Source organism: Mirounga leonina, unplaced genomic scaffold, assembly GCF_011800145.1.
Source record: "Mirounga leonina isolate KUSES-001 unplaced genomic scaffold, KU_Mleo_1.0 Mir_94, whole genome shotgun sequence".
In the NCBI taxonomy this organism is placed as follows: Eukaryota; Metazoa; Chordata; class Mammalia; order Carnivora; family Phocidae; genus Mirounga; species Mirounga leonina.
Window position 1 is genome coordinate 39799982 of NW_023270855.1, and position 19667 is coordinate 39819648.

Sequence of the window (19667 nt, forward strand, 5' to 3'; positions counted from 1 at the left end):
TGCATGTATCTCTTTGAATTAGTATTTTTACATTCTTTGGGTAAATACAGTAGTGCAATTGCTAGATCATAGGGTAGTTCTATTTTTAACTATTTAAGGAACCTCCATACTCTTTTGCAGAGTGGCCACACCAGCTTGCATTCCTACCAAGAGTGAAAGAGTGTTCCCCTTTCTCTGCATCCTCACCAACACCTGTTGTTTCTTGTGTTGTTAATATTAGCCATTCTGACTGGTGTGAGATGATATCTCACTGTAGTTTTGATTTGTATTTCCCTGATGATCAGGGTGGTTGAGCATCTTTCATGTGTCTGTTGGCCATCAGTTTTGGAAAAAATGTCTATTCCTATCTTCTGCCCATTTTTTAACTGGATTATTCGTTTTCTAGGTCTGGAGTTTTATAAGTTCTTTATATATTTTGGATACTAACCCTTTATCAGGTATGTCATTTGCAAATATATTCTTGCATTCCAAGGGTTGCCTTTTAGTTTTGTTGATTGTCTCCTTCTCTGTACAGAAGTTTTTCTTTTGATGAAGTCCCAATAGTTTATTTTTGCTTTTGTTTCCCTTGCCAAAGGAGACACACCTAGAAAGAAGTTGCTATGGCTGATGTCAAAGAGGTTACTGCCTGTGTTCTCCTCTAGGATTTTAATGGTTTCCTGTCTCACATTTAGGTCTTTTATTCAGTTTGAATTTAGTTTGTGTATGGTGTAAGAAAGTGGTCAGCTTTCATTCTTTTGCATGTGGCTGCCCAGTTTTCCCAGCACAATTTGTTGAAGAGACTGTCTTTTTCCCACTGAATACTTTTTCCTGCTTTGCCAAAGATTAATTGACCATATAGTCTGATTCTTTTCTGGGTTTTCTATTCTGTTCTATTGATCCATGTGTCTATTTTTGTGCCAGTATCATACTGTCTTGATCCCTACAGCAAACCAAAAACCATAAGACACCCAGGAATAAACCTAACCAAAGAGGTAAAAGATTTGTACTCTAAAAACTATAAAACACTGATGAAAGAAATGGAAGAGGACACAAAGAAATGGAAAACATTCCATGGTCATCAACTGGAAGAACAAATATTGTTAAAATGTCTATGCTACCCAAAGCAATCTACACATTTAATGCAATTCCTACCAAGAAACCTCAATCTAAATTTTAACATGTTTCCAGAAAGGTAATACCCCAAGAACCTGGCAAAAACAAATGCAAATTTTCTGAGAAATGTTTTAACCCTAGCTTTAAAGAATTCCTAGAGTTACAGCCCCAAAGAACATCAGCTCAAAATAAAAAAACACCAAAACCAGGATTAAAACAAGCAAATATGAGCAAGAGTCAGCAAATAAAAAGACAACTTAATCAGAACAACAAAAACTGAAGACTGAAATGATCATACACAGAATATTAAATAGGCATCTACAATATGTTTAAAGAAATAAATGGGTAAATACCAAGAAGAAAAGGCTGTAAAAATTAACCAGGCAGACTTAAAAAATAACCAAAGAATTCTTGATTTGTCTCTCATTATTTTCCCTTTGCTTGTTTTGTTTCTTAAATTCCACATATGAGTGAAATCATAGGTATTTGTCTTTCTCCAACTGACTTATTTCACTTAGCACAATACCCTCTACTCCCTCCATGTCGTAAATGGCAAGATTTCAATCTTTTTTATGGCTGAATAATATTCCACTGTATGTATGTGTGTGTGTGTATATATACATATATATATATGTGTATATTTATATATATACACACACACCACATCTTCTTTATGCATTCATCAATCAATGGACACTTGGGCTGCTTCCATATCTTTGCTATTGTAAATAATGTTTCTATAAACATCAGGGTGCATGCATCCCTTTTGAATTAGTGTTCTTGTATTCTTTGGGTAAATACCTAGCATTGCAATTGCTAGATCATAAGGTAGTTCTATTTTTAACTTTCTGAGGAACCTCCATACTGTTTTCCACAACTGCCATACCAGTTTGCATTCCCACCAATAGTGCACAAGTGTTCCTTTTTCTCCACATCCTCAGCAACATCCGTTGTTCTGCTGTTGCTGATTTTAGTCATCAGACTCTTTTAAATTATAGAGAACAAAATGGTTACCAGAGGAGAAGTAGGTGGAGTGGACAGGTTAAATAGGTGATGGGGATTAAGGAGTGCACTTGTGATGAGCACAGGGTGATTTATGGAAGTGCTGAATTACTATATTATACACCAGAAACTAATACAACAGTGTATGTTAACTGGAATTAAAATTAAAACTTCTAAAAAGTAACCAAAGAATTTCTAGAACTGACAAATGTAATCAAAGAACTCATGGCTCGTTAAATAGCAGGCTAGACAAGTCTAAGGAAAGAATTTTTTAAAAATGAACTATGTGTCCAACTTGTAAGTTGGAAAAAGAAAAACTGGTTAAACCCATAAAAAGATGTTGGAAGGAAATAAAAACAAGAACACAAATTAAATAAATGGAAAATGAGACTATAATTGAGGGTTAGCAAAACCAAAAGGTATTACCTGAAAAGGTTACTAAAATAGAGGGGCTCCTGGGTGGCTCAACTGAGCATCCAACTCTTGATTTTGGTTCAGGTCATGATCTCAGGGTCATGAGATCAGGACAGAGTCAGGCTCCAAGCTCAGCGGGGAGTCAGCTTAAGATTCTCTCTCTCCCTCTGCCCCTCTCCCCACTCTCTCTCTCTCTCAAATAATCTAAAAAAATAAAATAAAATTTAAAATTTAAAAATTAAATAGACAAACCTCTGGCAAGTCTGAGTGAGATGAACAAGGTGGCAAAAATAAATATTAGGAATGAAAACAGGAAGTAATTATTGCAAAAGGCAATTTATGTCTTTACCATTAAAAACTTAAGTGAGATAGAAAAATTCCGAGAACAAAGAAATCAAAAATAACCCAAAAAATCCTGAATGATTCCAAAATCATTACAGAAATAGAACCAGTAATTTAAAAAATCATCTCATGAAGAAAACACTATCCTAAAGGTAGTTCTATCAAATATTCAAGAAACAGGTAATCACAATCTTACATAAAAATTTTTAGAAAATAAAAAGAGAGAAAACTCTCCAATTCATTTTATGATGTTAGTATAATCTTGATACCAAAGCCAGACCAAGTCCACACTGGAGAAAGGAGAATTATAGACCAGTCTCACTCCTGAACATGGGCAAAAAAAAAAAGGAGTTAACCTTAATGTCAACCAACAGTGGAATGGATACATATGGCATAGTCATATGGAATACTATATAATCATGAAATGAACAACTACTAATATAATATAAAAAATACAACATGAATAAATGTGAAAACATATTAAGAGATAAAAGGGAGTTGTAGAAAAGTTTGTACAGAGTAATTTTACCATATAAACACCTGCACAAGTGTATATCATTTAGGATTACACAGATATTATAATATATACACACACACACATATTTTTTTTAAAGATTTTATTTATTTGACAGAGAGACAGAGAGAGAGAGAGAGAGAGAGCAAGAGAGGTAACACAAGCAGGGGGAGTGGGAGAGGAGGAAGCAGGCTGAGCAGAGAGCCCAATGCGGGGCTCGATCCCAGGACCCTGGGATCATGACCTCAGCCAAAGGCAGATGCCCAACGACTGAGCCACCCAGGCGCCCCACACATATTTTTAAAATATACTTTTATATAACATATACAGAATCTAAAAAAAGAATAATTTACAGAAGCAGAGAGTAGATCAGTAGGCTGAGGAAATGGGAGATGTTGCTGAAAAGGTACAAAGTTACAGTTACATAGGATGAATAATCCAGAGATCTAATATACAGGCATGATGACTATACTTAATAATACTGCACTGATGACTAAAAATATGCTGAGAGAATACATTTCAGGGACACTCATCACACACAAAGAATGATAACTATGTGAAGAGGAGGTGACATGTTAATGAGGTTGCCTCTAGTACTTATTTCACCAACTATGTATGTATTGGATCATCATGTTGCACTCCTTAAATTATACACAATCTTCATCTTAAATTTATAAATAATGAAAAAAATTAATTGACTATATCTGTCTGGTCAGTTATGGTCTCTATTCCACTGATGTATATGCCTATCCTTTTGTCAATACTTTTTGTCTTGATTACTATACTTCATAGTTAGTCTTGAAATCACATATACAAAGACCTCCAACTTGGTTCTTCCTCAAGTTTGCTTTGGATACTCCAGCCATTTATGTTTCCATATATATATTGTAGAATAAACATAATCAATTTCTGCCAAAAAATGCCCACTGAAATTTTGCTTGTTACTTACTGTGTTGATGCATGTATTAATTTTGGAGCGAATGGACATCTTAACAAAATTGAGTTTGCCACTCCACAAGCATGACATCTTGCTCCATTTATTTAGGTCTTCTTTAACCTCTCAGTAATATTTTATAGTTTTTAGTAGACAAATGTTACACATATTTCATTAAATTGACCTACTGCTAACCAAACATGCTTCACAGTTTCTTAGCATATCTTGCATGTGGGTGGTAGTGGGAGTAGTCCTGGGCCTTAAAATAGAACGTAAGTGTATGTAAGGCAGAAATAGTCCAATTTTAACATTCTGTTTCCATACAACTATCCCGATGTTATTTTATCACAACTATTCCCCAATGATGATATAAAAGTAATCCAGGAACCTAATTTATCATTTCTTTTGCAAATACTTTCAAAAAGAATACTGAAATAAAAATGTACTTCACAAAGAAAATTTAGCCCATTAAAAAAGGCAGTATAATGGGCGCCTGGGTGGCTCAGTCGGTTGAGCGACTGCCTTCGGCTCAGGTCATGATCCCAGGGTCCTGGGATCGAGTCCCACATCGGGCTCCCTGCTCTGCGGGGAGCCTGCTTCTCCCTCTCCCACTCCCTCTGCTTGTGTTCCCTCTCTCGCTGTGTCTCTCTCTGTCAAATAAATAAATAAAATCTTTAAAAAAAAAAAAGGCAGTATAATAAAATGAAATAATATCTACTACTTAGGTTATTTTTTCTTCAGTTATCATGTCTTCATGGAGTCTATAAATTTTCAAGTAAATGTAAGTTGAATATGTCTACTATAAAAGCTATGTATTATAAGAGTAAAATACTCGTCAGTGAAATTTAAATCTGAAAGAAAAAGTAAATTTAAAATATGCACTTGTATATAAACAATTTAAAAATATCTTTCTTTCCATTTCAACAGATACAGACAATAATGAAGGCAAGTCCACTGTTTTACAGAAAAACAAAATTAGTGAATTAAAAGTAGTGGTAGGGGCGCCTGGGTGGCTCAGTCGTTAAGCGTCTGCCTTCAGCTCAGGTCATGATCCCAGGGTCCTGGGATCAAGCCCCGCATCGGGCTCCCTGCTCCGCGGGAAGCCTGCTTCTCCCTCTCCCACTCCCCCTGCTTGTGTTCTCTCTCTCGCTGTGTCTCTCTCTGTCAAATAAATAAATAAAATCTTTAAAAAAATAAAAAATAAAAGTAGTGGTAATCAATCATGTAATGAGTTAATTCACTCTTCCTTCAGTGATACCTCATAAATCAATTAGATTTGTGTTTGTCTGCATTTTATAAACCTGATAAAAGGATTTAACCAAGTAGAGAATTAGTTTTTCACATAACAAAAAATTCCAAAGTAGTCTACAGCTTTTACAGTGATTGTACAGTGTCAGCAATATCTAAGACATCTATTTTTGTGTTCTGCAATCCTTGGAAGGTGATTTTTACCCTCATAAATGCCATCTCCTAGTAATAAGATAGCAGCTCCACCATATACCGATGTAGTAAATTCACTTGTTATAAGAAATACAATGGCTTTTCCAGAAAACACTTTGTAGAAACTTCTGCTTATAGCTCATGACCAGAAATGCATCACACCATCTCTCCTAGCTTCAAGGGAGTCTAAAAAGATAGGTACTTTAGCTGTACACACTGCCAATCTAAACTGTTTGGGGCTCTTTTAATAAGGAAAAAGAGGAGTGGAGATACTGGATAGCCACAAGGATGCCTGCCAAAATATTATTTTAGATTATAAACCTAGCTAAAATAAAATATACTAAAAGTTATCTTCAATTGAAAATACCAGCCTTGCAGAGAAAGTCAATTATCATATGGTTTCACTTATTTGTGGAACATAAGGAATAGCATGGAGGACATTAGGAGAAGGAAGGGAAAAATGAGGGGGCGGGGAACTGGAGGGATAGATGAACCATGAGAGACTATGGACTCTGAGAAACAAACAGGGTTTTAGAGGGGAGGGGGGAGGGGGATTGGTTAGCCCAGTGATGGGTATTAAGGAGGGCACGTACTGCATGGAGCACTGGGTGTTATACAAGAACAATGGATCGTGGATCACCACATCAAAAACCAGTGATGTATTGTATGGTGACTAATATAACATAATAAAATTTAAAAAACAAAAAAACAACAACAACAAAAAAAAGAAAATACCAGCCTTAAAAGTCATTAAAACACTGATTTACAGAATATACTTGGAGAGAAAATCTTTTAAAACTATCACTTTGTTATGTACAAAATATATTTGAAAAGGCAGCAAGAAAAAGAGCTTGCACTTCTAAAGATTAATATTTTTAGGATAGGTGGGATGGAGGCTAGGATATCTTTGTAAAGATGTAGGACTAAAGAAGATAGAAGACTTGCTTTAGGAACAGACTCCTACAACAGTAAATATCATTCCTATTAAATAACAACAAAAATGAAATAATGAGTAAGCATTTAATCAAGCATTTAAAAATGTGCCAGGTACCATTCTAAACTTTCATACCATTTAAGCGACATCACAACCCTAGGAGATAGACACCATTATTATCTCCTAGGAGAAAACTAAGAGGCACAAAATCACACAGCTACCAAGTTGTAGCATCAGAATTTGCACTCGGAGTATCTCTCCAGAGCCCATGCACTTAGTCACTATACAATGTTTCTCTGCTGAATTCCTCTCATTGGACCCAAAAGATACGATGATGTAAGGAAACCAATGTATGTTTATAAACTTGGCAAATCAATATTCTTAGGATGACCATAAAAATGGATTTTACATCTTCTGTTCTTTACATGGACCCCATGACATGCCAACTTCAATTTACAAATTTAATCTTCCAAAGATTAGAAAGACATTATACAGCAGAATTTAGAGAGCTGTACCTTATTTCTAGTAAAATCTAGGAAATGTTCATTTCTTAGGGATTCCTGAAAAAAATTTAAAAACTTCTTATTCAATACAAAGTAGAACTGTTATAAAGCATATCTTTAATCTCTATGTTCTATTAGAAATGTGTGTTAATTATCTTCCTATAACATGAAAATATTGCTGTGTTAAGGTATACTCTATCACAAAGGAAAAGTAAACTACAGGGTAGACTTCGTTACAGATACTCAAATGTGTTTTTAATGTGAAAGCAAAAATTCTAATATCATGTCATCCTAAAATAGTACAAATAAATGACTAAAACAATTTAGCTACAATTATGAAATGCTGCAGTTATACACTTGAGGGAAAATTCATAGCCCAAAATTAATGCAAGTACACATCATTTTACATTTATTTCATAAAAGTGTCTTTTTTTTTTTTTTAAGTAGGCTCTGTGCCCAACATGAGTCTTGAACTCACAACCCTAAGATCAAGAGTCACATGTTATACTGACTGAGCCAGACAGGCACCCCTGTAAGTGTCACCTTAACAGACAGTATAATTGGTTGTTAAACCCACTCATAGAACAAGACAGGGAACAACAAATGTTGGCGAGGATGTGGAGAAAGGGGAACCTTCTTACACTGCTGGTGGGAATGCAAACTGGTACAGCCACTCTGGAAAACAATATGGAGGTTCCTCAGGATGTTAAAAATAGAGCTACCCTATGACCCAGCAATTGCATTACTGGGTATCTACCCCAAAGATAAAGGTGTAGTGAAAAGAAGGAGCACATGCACCCCAATGTACATAGCAGCAAGGTCCACAATAGCCAAACTGTGGAAAGAGCTGGGATGCCCTTCAACAGACAAATGGATAAAAAAGATGTGGTCCATAAATACAATGGAATATTACTCAGCCATCAGAAAGGATGAATACCTACCATTTACATCGACATGGGTGGAACTGGGGAGTATTATGCCAAGTGAAGTAAGTCACTCAGAGAAACACAATTATCATATGGCTTCACTCAGATGTGGGACATAAGGGATAGTGCAGAGCACAATAGGGTGGGGGGGGGATACTGAATGGGAAGAAATCAGAGAGGGAGACAAACCATATGAGACTTTTGACTCTGGAAAACAAACTGAGGGTTGTGAAAAGGGAGGTGGGTGGGGGGATGGAGTAACTGGGTGATGGGCATTAAAGAGGGCATGTGATATGATGAGCATTGGGTATTATACTAAACTAAAGAATCATTGAACATTATAAAAAAAAAGAATCATTGAAACATTATATCAAACACTAATGATGTACTATACCTTGGCTAATTGAGCACTGGGTGTTCTATGCAAATAATGAATCATGGAACACTACATCAAAAACTAATGATGTACTGTATGGTGACTAACATAACATAATAAAATAAATAAATAAATAAATTTAAATAAAAAAATAAAATGAAACACCTATATAGTTTTTTGATGAAGATTTCTTAGTTGTTGGAAAATTTTCTTTTTTCCATTGCTGTGATAACTCTAAAAATGAAGAATAAAGATAATTCTAATATATTTTCTAGTTTTATTAATAATTGCCCTCAATTTTTATCTTGGCAAAAAGAGAAAGATACCTTCTGTGTATGATTTCTTTTTAAGATTTTTTCTTATTTTTGAGAGAGAGAGAGACCACGCACAGAGGGATAGGAAGAAGCAGACTCCCCACTGAGCGGAGAGCCCATGTGGGGCTCCATCCCAGGACCCTGGGATCATGACCAACGGACACCTAACCAACTGAGCAGACATCTAACCAACTGAACAGACACCTAACCAACTGAGCCACCCAGGCAACCCCGTGTGTGATTTCTAATGTGTTTTTGTTTTAAAAAACTAAAAAGTACTTGTAGCATAAATATTTAAAATTTCACAATCTTGTTTTTGACAGGAATGAGTAATGATGTCGCCATTTTCCATAAATGATGGTTTTCATATCAAAGTAAGATTACTGGAATGGGAAATTAAGGTTTTATCTGCCTCAGAAGGATGGAGGTTTTTCTATCCTGGCTCAAGTATACATACACTCTTATCCAAGCAGTCCATTATACCTCATTATATAAATGAAGTCCACTTCATTGAGTCTATTTATTTCTCTACAGAGAAAAGCTTCTTAAGTGATGAAACTGCTATCATTCTAAATATCACCTATATCAGAAAATAGATGTCAATTATGTATACCTGGAGAGACATATAATTCATATCAAAAACAAGATAATATAATCAACACTGATTTAGTGTTTGAAGCTTTATATGCAATTTTATTTCATCTCTAACAACTCTCTGAAATAATTTTTGTGTATAAATGGGTAATATAAATCTACGATTTAATAAGAAGCCTAACACAGAAGATGAAAGGCTCAGATTTAAGACCCATGTCCAAAGCCCTTTCTCTAGAATTTAATATATATTTGCTGATACTGTGATAAAAGCTAAACATAGCAAATTAACTAGTATAATCTCCTACCTTAATCTCTTGTATATATATCTTTTTCACTTAACACTGGTAGTAGTATTTCACGATATCATTTATTATTTCAATGAAAGTTTTATTTTTTCCTAACAATAATATATATTAACAATTCAAAATTTTTAAAATTGATCAGAAAAAAGAATCTAACATCTTGGCCCCTCAATTAATCCTCATTAAAATTATGGTGCATTTTCTTCATGTGTTTTCCAAATATATTTTCATAATGCAGGTGAGATTATACTTTATATATAATTTCTACATAAATTCACTTTATTATATAATAATATATAATATACTATGTAATGTAAGCATTAATATATATTATATATATTATATTAAACAATAGTATATAATATACTATTTAATGTAAGCACTAACACATCTATATCTTAACTGGACTACAGCTGGCACATTTGGATAAGTAAATTTATTTTTGCTACTGCAAATACTGCTTCCATGTAAATATTTATGAAATAGTCACTCCATTCTCATATTTAACATTATTATCTTAAAACAAATTCCCAGAATTAGAATTACTTTTATTACTTAAAAGTCTGAAGAATTTTAAGGCTTTTACTAAATTATTTTTCAGATGTGCTAATTAAAACTTGATATCCACCAGCAAATATTTTCACTTCCTTTTTTTTTTTTTTTTAATGGAACTGGAGGGGATTATGCTAAGTGAAGTAAGTCAAGCAGAGAAAGACAATCATCATATGGTTTCTCTCACATGTGGAGCATAAGGAATAACGCGGAGGACCACAGGGGAAGGGAGGGAATGGGAATGGGAAGAGATCAGAGAGGGAGACAAACCATAAAAGACTCTGGACCCCAGGAAACAAACTGAGGGTTACAGAAGGGAGGGGAATGGGGGGATGGGGTAACTGGGTGATGAGTATTGAGGAGGGCACATGTTGTGATGAGCACCGGGTGTTATACAAAACTAATGAATAGCTGAATACTACATTAAAAACTAATGATGTACTATATGTTGGCTAACTGAATATAATAAAAAAATAAAAATAAAAATAAATTTCACTTTCTTGCCTGTTAATATGAAGGAGAATATCTGGGAATGGTTAGGGTTATCTCATTATCTCACTGATTTAATTTACATCTCTTACTAGTAAGACTATTTCCTTAATGTATTGTTTTGTGAATGGCTTGTTTGTATCTTTGCTGATTATCTATTGGTATTCTTACTGGTTTTCCTACTGATTTTTATGTAATCTATATACAGAAAGATGTTAATCTTTATAGTTACATATGTTGAGACTTGTTTCTCAGTTTACTCTTCGTCTTTTATTTTTCTTTTGTTTTCAGAATCAGATAAATTAGACTTTAAAAGTTGTTAACCTAGATTCATTCTGGTTCTTAAGTATACTCTTTCTCAGAGGACAGCTAGGTAGTTACTTTGCTCTTAGAAAGTTAGATTAAAAAGAACTATATGGCTTGAAATTAAGTAGGGAAAACAAAGGGAGAATGTTTAGCTCTCTTACTGATTTTAGTAATATAACAAATTTTTATTCTCTCCCAGTAGAAAGAGTTATTTGAAGATGTGTATTCATTTGTTTTGAATTTCACTGGCTACGACTGACCTCCTACATTCATAATAGAATAACAATCATTTGACACTTATCATATTAACAATACTTTTATATTTTTTTAATTTTTTTTTATTTGTCAAAGAGAAAGAGAACAAGCACAAACAGGGCTACAGGCTGGCAGAGGGAGAAGCAGACTCCCCTCTGAGCAGGGAGCCTGCTTCTCGGGACTCAATCATGACCTGAGCCAAAGGCAGCCGTTTAACCGACTGAGCCACCCAGGCGTCCCAACAATACTTTTAAAAGAATTAACCAGAAACACTGCAATTTGTTAAGATGGCAAAGAAAGGCAACATTCCAACATTCCATTCATCAGAAGGTAAATTTAAAAATTACCATGGCAATTTCAAACTTTAGGTATAAAATATTTTTAAAAAATATTCTTTGCAGTTGTCCTCTTTCCAACACAAGCCTCCCACTTTCAAGTTTTTCCATGTCTCTAGAAAATCAGTGAGTACACTGGCCTCAATGCACACCTGAAAGATTTTTCAAATTTTAAATGTTCTAAGCTATTGCATCAAATAGCAGCTCTAATTTATTCAGAACATTTCTGATCCTGAGTCTTTGACAACTGTAGAGCCGCCATACCAAATCCAGAATGCCTGTGCTCACTTGAAAAAGAAATAAATGTGTATTTTGTTTAAAACACCATTATTTTTTCTTTTTTTCAAGTTTTCATTTCAATTCAGGTTAGTTAACATATAGTGTAATATTGGTTTCAGGTGTAGAATTTAGTGATTCAGCACTTCCACACAATACCTGGTGCTCATCACAAGTGCACTCCTTAATCCCCATCACCTATTTAACCATTCCCCCAACCCACCTTCCATCCAGTAACCATCAGTTTGTTCTCTATAGCTTTGTTTCTTAAATTCCACATATGAGTGAAATCATATGATATTTGTCTTTCTCTGACTTATTTTGCTTAGTATAATACTTTCTAACTCCATCCATGTCATTGCAAATGGCAAGATTTCATTTTTCTGATTGCTGAGTAATATTCCATTGTATATAGATACCACATCTTTATCCATTCATCAGTCAATGGACATTTGGGCTCTCTCCATAGTTTGGCTATTGTTGATAGTGCTGCTATAAACATCGGGGTGCATATACCCCTTTGAATCAGTATTTTTGTATCCTTTGGGTAAATACCTAGTAGTGTAATTGTTGGATCATAGGGTACTTCTATTTTTAACTTTTTGAGGAACCTCCATACTGTTTTGCAGAGTGGCTGCACCAGCTTGCATTCCTACCAAGAATGAACGAGGGTTCCCCTTTCTCTGCATCCTTGTTTCTTGTGTTGTTGATTTTAGCCATTCTGACTGGTGTGAGGTGATTATTTCACTGTAGTTTTGACTTGTATTTTCCTGGTGATGAGTTTTGAGCATCTTTTTGTGTGTCTATCGGCCATCTATACATCTTCTTTAGAAAAATGTCTATTCATGTCTTCTGCTCATCCTTTGTGTTGATTTTTTTAAGTTCTTTATGTATTTTGGATACTAATCCTTTACCAGATAGGCAATTTGCAAATATCTTCTCCCAATCCATAGGTTGCCTTCTGTTGATTGTTTCCTTTGCTGTGCAGAAGCTTTTCATTTTGATGAAATCTCAATACTTTATTTTTGCTTTTGTTTCCCTTGTCTCAGGAGACATATCTAGAAAGAAGTTGCTATGGCCAATGTCAAAGACGTTATTGCCTGTGTTCTTCTCTAGGATTTTTATGGTTTCATATCTCATATTTAGGCCTTTAATTAAATAGTATTGTTTTAAAAATTTGGTTTCCAATTATCCATTGCTAATATATGGCAATATAATTAATTAATTGACTGACTGAAAGAAAAAGAGTATTTTGATTTGCTATCCTGTAACTACAAACTTAATTGTTTTAGGAGTATCTTTTGTACATTCTAGTGGGTTTTGTTGTTTGTAGATTCTTTGGGATTTCCTATGTGGCCAGTTCTGACTGGTGTGAGGTGATATTTCACTGCAGTTTTGATTTGTATTTTCTACAAATAGGTCTGCTCTGCAAATAGGACCAGCTTTTTTTCTTCATTCTAATCTGTATGTCCGTTCTTCCCTTTTTTTGCCTTACTGCACTGGTTAAGTCCTCCAGTACTAACCTGAGTAAAACTGTTAAAACTGTTAAAAGCAGACATCCTCAACCTTGTTCCCCAAAGCAGATGGTCACCATTAAGTATGACATTTGCTGTAGGTTTTCATAAATGCCCTTTCTCAGGGTGAAAAAGTCCACTTTATTCCTAGTTTGCTGAAAGGTGTTTTTTTTTTTTTTTTAAGATTTTATTTATTTATTTGACAGAGAGAGACACAGCAAGAGAGGGAACACAAGCGGGGGCAGTGGGAGAGGGAGAAGCTAGTTTCCTGCATAGCAGGGAGCCCAATGCGGGGCTCGATCCCAGGACACTGGGATCATGACCTGAGCCGAAGGCAGATGCTTAACAACTGAGCCACCCAGGCGCCCCTTGCTGAGAGTTTTTATCATTAAAGAGTGTTGGATTTTCTCAAATGCTTTTTCTGACAATGATACGATCTGCTGGTTTTTCTTCTTTAGACTGTTGGTAGAATTTACCAGTGGAACCATCTGGGCCTAGTCATTTCATTTTTGGAAGGACTTTCATAAATTTACTTTAATAGCTGTTGGATATTAAGATTACCAATTTTATCTTGGGTGAATTTTGGTGATTTTGTGATTCAAGGATTTGTTTTATTCAGGTAGATTCTCACTTACATATTATAGTATTCTTTTATTACCCATTTAATGTCAGTGGAATCTACAGTGAATCTCTTTCTTTAGTCCCAGTATATTGGTAATTATTATTTTCTCCCATTTTCCTTGTCAGTCTTGGTAGATGTTCATAAATTTTATTGATATTTTTAAAAACTGGCTTTTGGTTTCATTTTTTTCTCTTGTTTTTCTATTTTTAATCTCATTAATTTCTGCTCTATTTTTTCCTGCATTCTGCTTACTTGGGTTTATCTTCTTTTTTTTAGATTCTTGAAGTAGGATCTGCAATTACTGATTTGACATCATGTTTTTTTTTCTATTATATGCACTTAATGTTATAAATGTCCCTCTCAGCACTGCTTTAAATGCATCCCACACATTTTATTTTTTTTTAAAGATTTTATTTATTTATTTATTTGAGAGCACAAGAATGAGAGAGAGAGAGAATATGGGAGGGGGGAAGGTCAGAGGGAGAAGCAGACTCCCTGCTGAGCAGGGAGCCCGATGCGAGACTTAATCCCGGGACTCCGGAATCATGACCTGAGCCAAAGGCAGTCACTTAACCAACTGAGCCACCCAGGCGCCCCTGCATCCCATACATTTTAATATATTATGTTTTCATTTACATTCAACATATTTTTTATTTCTTGAGATCCATGGATTATTTAATAGTGTGTTAATTTTTTTTAATTTTTTATTGTTTTGTTAATCATCATACATTACATCATTAGTTTTAGATGTAGTGTTCCATGATTCATTGTTTGTGTATAACACCCAGTGTTCCATGCAGAATGTGCCCTCTTTAATACCCATCACCAGGCTAACCCATCCTCCCACCCCGCTCCCCTCTAGAACCCTCAATTTGTTTTTCAGAGTCCATCATCTCTCATGGTTCTCTCCCCCAATTTCCCCCCTTCATTCTTCCCCTCCTGCTATCTTTTTTTTTTTTTAACATATATTGTATTATTTGTTTCAGAGGTACAGATCTGTGATTCAACAGTTTTGCACAATTCACAGTGTGTTAATAAGAGCCATAAGAGACTCTTAATGACAGAGAACAAACTGAGAGTTAAGGGAGGGAAGGGGGTGGGAGATGGGCTAGATGGGTGATGGGTATTAAAGAGGGCACTTGTGGTGATGAGCACTAGGTGTTGTATGTAAGTGATGAGTTCTACTCCAGAAACCAATATTGCACTGTACGTTAGCTGAGTAAAATTTAAAGACATTTTTTTAAAAACATGAAAAAAAGAGTGCACTTATGATAAGCACTGAGTAAGGTATAGAATTGTTGCATCACTATCTTATACACCTGAAAATAATCTAACACTGTATATTAATTAATTTGGAATTTAAAAATATATAAAAATTTTAATATACATATATATTTTTTAAATACACAAATACAACAGTGCATATAAAGATTTTTTCTTTTGCTTTAATTTTCAGAAGTTTAACAACAATTTGTGCACAGATTTCTTTAGGTTTATCCTGTTTGGAGTTCACTCAGCTTCTTGAGTCTGTAGACTTATGTCTTTCGCCAATTTGGGGAATTTTTTTTTAAAGATTTTATTTATTTATTTATTTGAGAGAGAGAGAAAGAGTGAGAAACAGCATGAGAGGGGAGAGGATCAGAGGGAGAAGCAGGCTCCCCACTGAGCCGGGAGCCCAATGTGGGACTCAATCCCAGGACTCTGGGATCATGACCTGAGCTGAAGGCAGTTGCTCAATGAACTGAGCCACCCAGGTGCCCCCAAATTTGGGAATTTTAAGCCATTATTTCTTCAAAATTTTTTTAGGTCCACATTCTGTCCTTTCCATCTAGTACTCTAATGCCTAAATGTTAGATCTTTTGTTATTGTCCCACAGGTCTCTGAGGCTAAGCTTACTTTTCCATTTAGTTTCACTCCATTATTCAGATTGGATAATTTCTATTGATCCTTCTTTAAGTTCACTAATTCCTTCCTCTGTTCTTTCCATTCTGCTATTGAGCCTACCCAGTAATTTTTAAATTTTGGTTACTGTATTTTTCAGTTCTAAAATTTTCATTTGATTATTTATGTTTTCTACTTCTATTGCTGCAGTTTCCTATGTTTTCATTTGTTTCAAGAGTGTCTCTAATTGCTTGGTGGAACAATTTTACAAAAACAGCTTTAAGATCCTTGCTGATGATTCCAACATCTGTGTCATTTCAAAGTTGGCATCTATTGATTATCTTATCTTATTGGAGTTGAGATTTTCCTGATTTTTCATTTGTGAAGTAAATTTGGTCTGTACACTGGACATTTTAAGTATTATCCTATGACATTCTGATTCCTATTTAAATCTTCTATTTTAGCAGGTGGTCAATCTGCTTAAGTTCAGAAGGCAATCCTAGGCTTACTTTTCTGGGCTGTGATTTAAATGTCAATTTAGTATATAAAGTCTTTCCAGTGCTCTTATGGTTTCCCCCCATTAGTGTGTTACCTAGATAGCAGAACTCCACTTCACTTATACTCAGTATGGATTTGGGTGGGGAGAAGCACTGCCTCATTTCAGCAGGGCAAGGATGAAAAACAGGGTACTGTTCACATCATGTACTAGAGAGAGAGGCACTGTCTCATTAATGGGGAGAGGGTGAGAGTCAGTCCTGCCTAAGGGCTCAGCTGCAGAGGGACCCACTTATTATTACAAGGGAAGTGGAAATCAAGAGTTCTAACCACAGGCTCCTCTGTGGAGGGATGCTTCTTCCTTACTTCAGAGCACAGGAGGAAGTCAGAGTTTTGCCCACAGAACTCTGCAAAATAAGGGTATCACCTTGTTAACACTGGGTAGTTGTGAAATCCAGAGTCCCACCCACAGGCTCTGCTGGGGAAGGTGCCACTTTGCAAGTGCTGGTGAAGTTGCAGTCAGAATCCTCCTGCAGGGACCCACTGAAGAGAGGCACTGTCTCATTACTGTAGTGGGGAGGGATAGAAGTCAGAGTTTGGTCTAAGGCTCCACTGGAGAGGGACACCTTGTTACTGCAGGTGTGGGGAAGAGTGGGTGTGTAAGATGGGAGTTCTGGTCACCAATTCCACTATTGTAATGCCTGTTTGGGAGGGTACAAGGGAGTGCAGCTTTTATTGCAATGTTCTCTAGTGAACATAAAGGATAGGTTAAAAGGTTTCTGTCTTGATCCTTTTGTAGTTCATAAGCATGATGATACGGTGTTCACACTGTTGTATGACATGTACCTCACTCAAACCTTGTTACAACCTCTGCACATTACCCGTCCGATGTGAAGGAAAAAGAAGGTTTCTGTCTTGCTGAGCCATCCTTTGGCTAAAAAGAAAAGGCTTTCTTTGGTGCTTTTTGTGTGCACCCATTAGTATTTCCAGGTGGTGGGCTTCTCTAGAGAGAAGCCCAGGCCAAAGTATATGAGAGGCAAGAAAAAACAACAATCAGGGAACTCACTCAATCCTTGAGTTCAAATGTCCCTAGTCACTCCACCTTCTTTTCCTTTACTTTCAGAGTTTTCTGGTAGATGATTTATGGGTTTTGTCCAGGATTTTGTTGTAATTAGTAAGAGGAGTATAACAGAATGTGCTTATTCCATCTTGATGAAATAACAGAACCCAAACCTTGTCACTTACTTCAGCCAGATTTTTTTGTGTCCTATCTCCCTCTACTCTCCAAGTTTCCAGAGGATATGGATTGGGTTTTTATTAATCTTTTTATTAATTGTGGACTTAGCGAAACATGTCATATATGGCATATCCTATAAGCTTAGTAGCTATTAGAAACTGTTGATAAAACTTCTTGGCCTTTACCCACCTTTAGGTTCACAATGAAACTCTTAAGTTTGTTCATTCATTCAGGAAACACCTGTTTTATGAAAGCTTCTAGGGCTACAGCAGTGGGTAAGACAGCTAAAACCCCTGATGTTATGGAACTGAAGGCATACAAATAATGTGTTCTCTTCAGGTTGAACAACACTTAGTGTACCATATTTCGGTTAATATTAGGAACAAAGTTGCAAATATTCAGAAATCTAAAAATTTGTAATTAGCATATGTAAGATAAATTTTTTTCACTTTTCTAATGGAACTTTAAATATCTAGTAAGCTACTTATCAATACTTACCACATAGAGTTGTTTCCACAGACTGGCCCATTCTTGTAGAGTTGCTGTAACCTCAGTCACAATAGAATCTTCAAGTGGAACCACAGTTTCATACTGCCTAGAACCAGAGCCACAACAAACAGCCACATTATCTTTGATAAAATACCAGAATGCTATCTACTGACCTTTTCAATGTGTGTAACTCAAATTTTAAATTCATGCAAATACAAAGGAGAGATACATCCAACTGACTCAAGATTCTTTTGCCATAATATAGTGCAATAGTGTAAATGACCTAAATTAATGAAAAAACACCTGAGTTTTGCTACGTAAGTCCTCAATTTTACTTTTAGAAATAGTGTCTTTAAGAAAGACCTTTTTAAAGACCGTTTTTGAGCCTTTTTTTCTTTAAACAAAGACCATATATTGCCCATGTCTTGCTCAAATTCATTTTTTAAATTATTTGTGTCCTTTAACATTTACTAGTAATACAAATTAGCTTATGCTCTTGGTATAAAAGATCTGATGGAAATGGAGGGAAAGGGACCCAGACACTGGTTTTTGAAAAATTTTATAAACTATCCCTTATACTGATATTGTGCTTTCTTAGAAAATTGTGTTGGTAGTAGAATTCTGGGCCTGGTAGAGGAAATCTGATCCTGGTGAGGATCAGAAAGGTACTGGGATTCCCTCAGTTTACCTCATAAGTAGCATCCACAATGGTGCCATTCCCTGTGCTAAATTGCCAAGGATTTATCAGTGAACAAAAGTGGACAGGATCCCTATCTTCAGAGAGCTCTTGCTCTGATTAGAGAATCAACAGACAAATAATCACAACATACAGATATAAACAGTGATGAATCTAAGAAGGAAATTAAAGTGTAAAATCAGTGATTTTAGCTGGGGGACATGATTTTGAGAATATAGGGATAGAGGATACACATCTCAATATCATAAAAGCCATCTATGAAAGACCCACAGCGAATATCATTCTCAATGGGGAAAAACTGAGAGCTTTCCCCCTAAAGTCAGGAACGTGGCAGGGATGTCCACTATCACCACTGCCATTCAACATAGTATTAGAAGTCCTAGCCTCAGCAATCAGACAACAAAAAGAAATAAAAGGCATCCAAATTGGCAAAGAAGAAGTCAAACTCTCACTCTTTGCAGATGATATGACACTTTATGTGGAAAACCCAAAAGACTCCACCCCAAAACTGCTAGAACTCATACAGGAATTCACTAAAGTGGCAGGATATAAAATCATGCAAAGAAATCAGTGGCATTCCTATACACCAAAACAAGACAGAAGAAAGAGAAATTAAGGAGTCAATCCCATTTACAATTGCACCCAAAACCATAAGATACCTAGGAATAAATCTAACCAAAGAGGCAAAGGATCTGTACTCAGAAAACTATAAAATACCCATGAAAGAAATTGAGGCAGGCACAAAGAAATGGAAAAACGTTCCATGCTCATGGTTTGGAAGAACATATATTGTGAAGATGTCAATGCTACCTAGAGCAATCTACACATTCAA

At 35.5% G+C, this 19667-nt stretch overlaps 1 protein-coding gene and 1 non-coding gene across 2 annotated transcripts in view; one reads left to right on the forward strand and one right to left on the reverse strand.

The window, feature by feature from the left end:
• DOCK3 (dedicator of cytokinesis 3) overlaps window positions 1-19667 on the reverse strand; it is a 477354-nt gene that overhangs the window by 317633 nt on the left and 140054 nt on the right. Inside the window, exon 4 of the mRNA XM_034997521.1 lies at window positions 18148-18244. Within this exon, the coding sequence (XP_034853412.1) occupies window positions 18148-18244 (97 nt within the window). The remainder of the gene's footprint in view (window positions 1-18147; window positions 18245-19667) is intronic.
• On the forward strand, window positions 17200-17303 carry LOC118006098. The gene has a single exon (XR_004677940.1). It is a non-coding gene; the product is annotated as a small nucleolar RNA U13 (small nucleolar RNA).